The 1,172-nt window shown below is 43.3% G+C and overlaps 1 protein-coding gene across 2 annotated transcripts in view; it reads left to right on the top strand.

The window, feature by feature from the left end:
* Positions 1-1,172, top strand: part of ap3b1a (adaptor related protein complex 3 subunit beta 1a) — a 64,192-nt gene that overhangs the window by 46,493 nt on the left and 16,527 nt on the right. For both annotated transcript variants that reach the window (XM_032539275.1, XM_032539276.1), the window contains exon 23: positions 75-303. In XM_032539275.1, the coding sequence (XP_032395166.1) occupies positions 75-303 (229 nt within the window). The remainder of the gene's footprint in view (positions 1-74; positions 304-1,172) is intronic.

The raw sequence follows: 1,172 nt of genomic DNA, 5'->3' as shown, positions 1-1,172 counted from the left end.
CCCCCCCCCAAAAAAAAAACACTTAGAATCAGTGCTTGCTGAGGTTTATTCCTATCTTTCCTATGTCCCTCTAGGTCACCACTCCATCTTTCGGCCCTGTGAAAACCTACGAGCTGCTTCACCATATGACAGGAAAAGGTCTGTCAGCCAAGTACCATTTCTCCAGGCAGCCCTGTTTGTACCAGCCCAATATGGTGGCCGTACAGGTCATACTGACCAACAGCTCAGACCACAGTCTGGAGGAGATCCATATAGGAGACCGAAGTCCAGCGAGCCTGAACATCCACTGCTTTAACACCATCGGTGAGTACGAGTGCCACACATGTAAAATATTCCAGGTAAACCAGATAAATCCAATGTTGCTCATTAGTTTGTAACATTGCCAGCAAGTATGCTATTAAAATTGAAGGCTGCCGATATTTATATTTGGATTATTGTCACCAAATCCCATGGAAAAAATAAATAAATAAAAACCAACAATAAATGAATCCTTCCATGTATCAATAGCTTGATGAATTGTCTTCCTCTGTGCCATAGAGCTCCATTGTTTAAAAACTGTTAAAAGCTCATTGGTGACCCACACCTGCACTGGCTGACGTGTCCCTTTATCAGCACGAACACACGCACACACACTATAGTTTATTTCGACTCAATCCCACATACCGTCCTGTAGGCCTGCACGATATTGGAAAAAATCTGACATTGCGATATTTTCCCCCCTGCAATATATTTTGCGATATGATTAATAATAATTTTTAAAAGATGACAAATAGCTCTATTTGGAAATAATAAATCATTCTTGACTACCGCTGGGATTTTGTAGGGGAGTGCATCTACATAGACAGACCCTTTGTTTCTTTAGGCTAACTATATTAGCTTTAGCCTGGTTGGTAACAGCTTTCTGCGGGGGGAAATGGCCGGGAGACGTTGTGATTATGTTGCATTTATCAAGTGATTTAGTTCGTATTCGCAGCGTACATAAAGCACTGACTACTGTAGCTTCAAGGACTACCCATCAAAACTATGCGCATCACTATGTCAGCGGCAGCTGCTGCCTACGGTACTCTTCCACACACAGAGAGCCTCACTTCCCATTACAATAAACCCCGTCGGACTAACGCCCGATACACATGTTGCCAACATGGCTACCTGTCTTAAAGGGGAAGGGTCGG

The sequence above is a fragment of the Etheostoma spectabile genome, chromosome 16 (assembly GCF_008692095.1).
Source record: "Etheostoma spectabile isolate EspeVRDwgs_2016 chromosome 16, UIUC_Espe_1.0, whole genome shotgun sequence".
NCBI classification, from domain to species: Eukaryota; Metazoa; Chordata; class Actinopteri; order Perciformes; family Percidae; genus Etheostoma; species Etheostoma spectabile.
The sequence above is the reverse complement of the archived record's forward strand: the minus strand, read 5'-3'. Positions and strand labels throughout refer to the sequence as shown.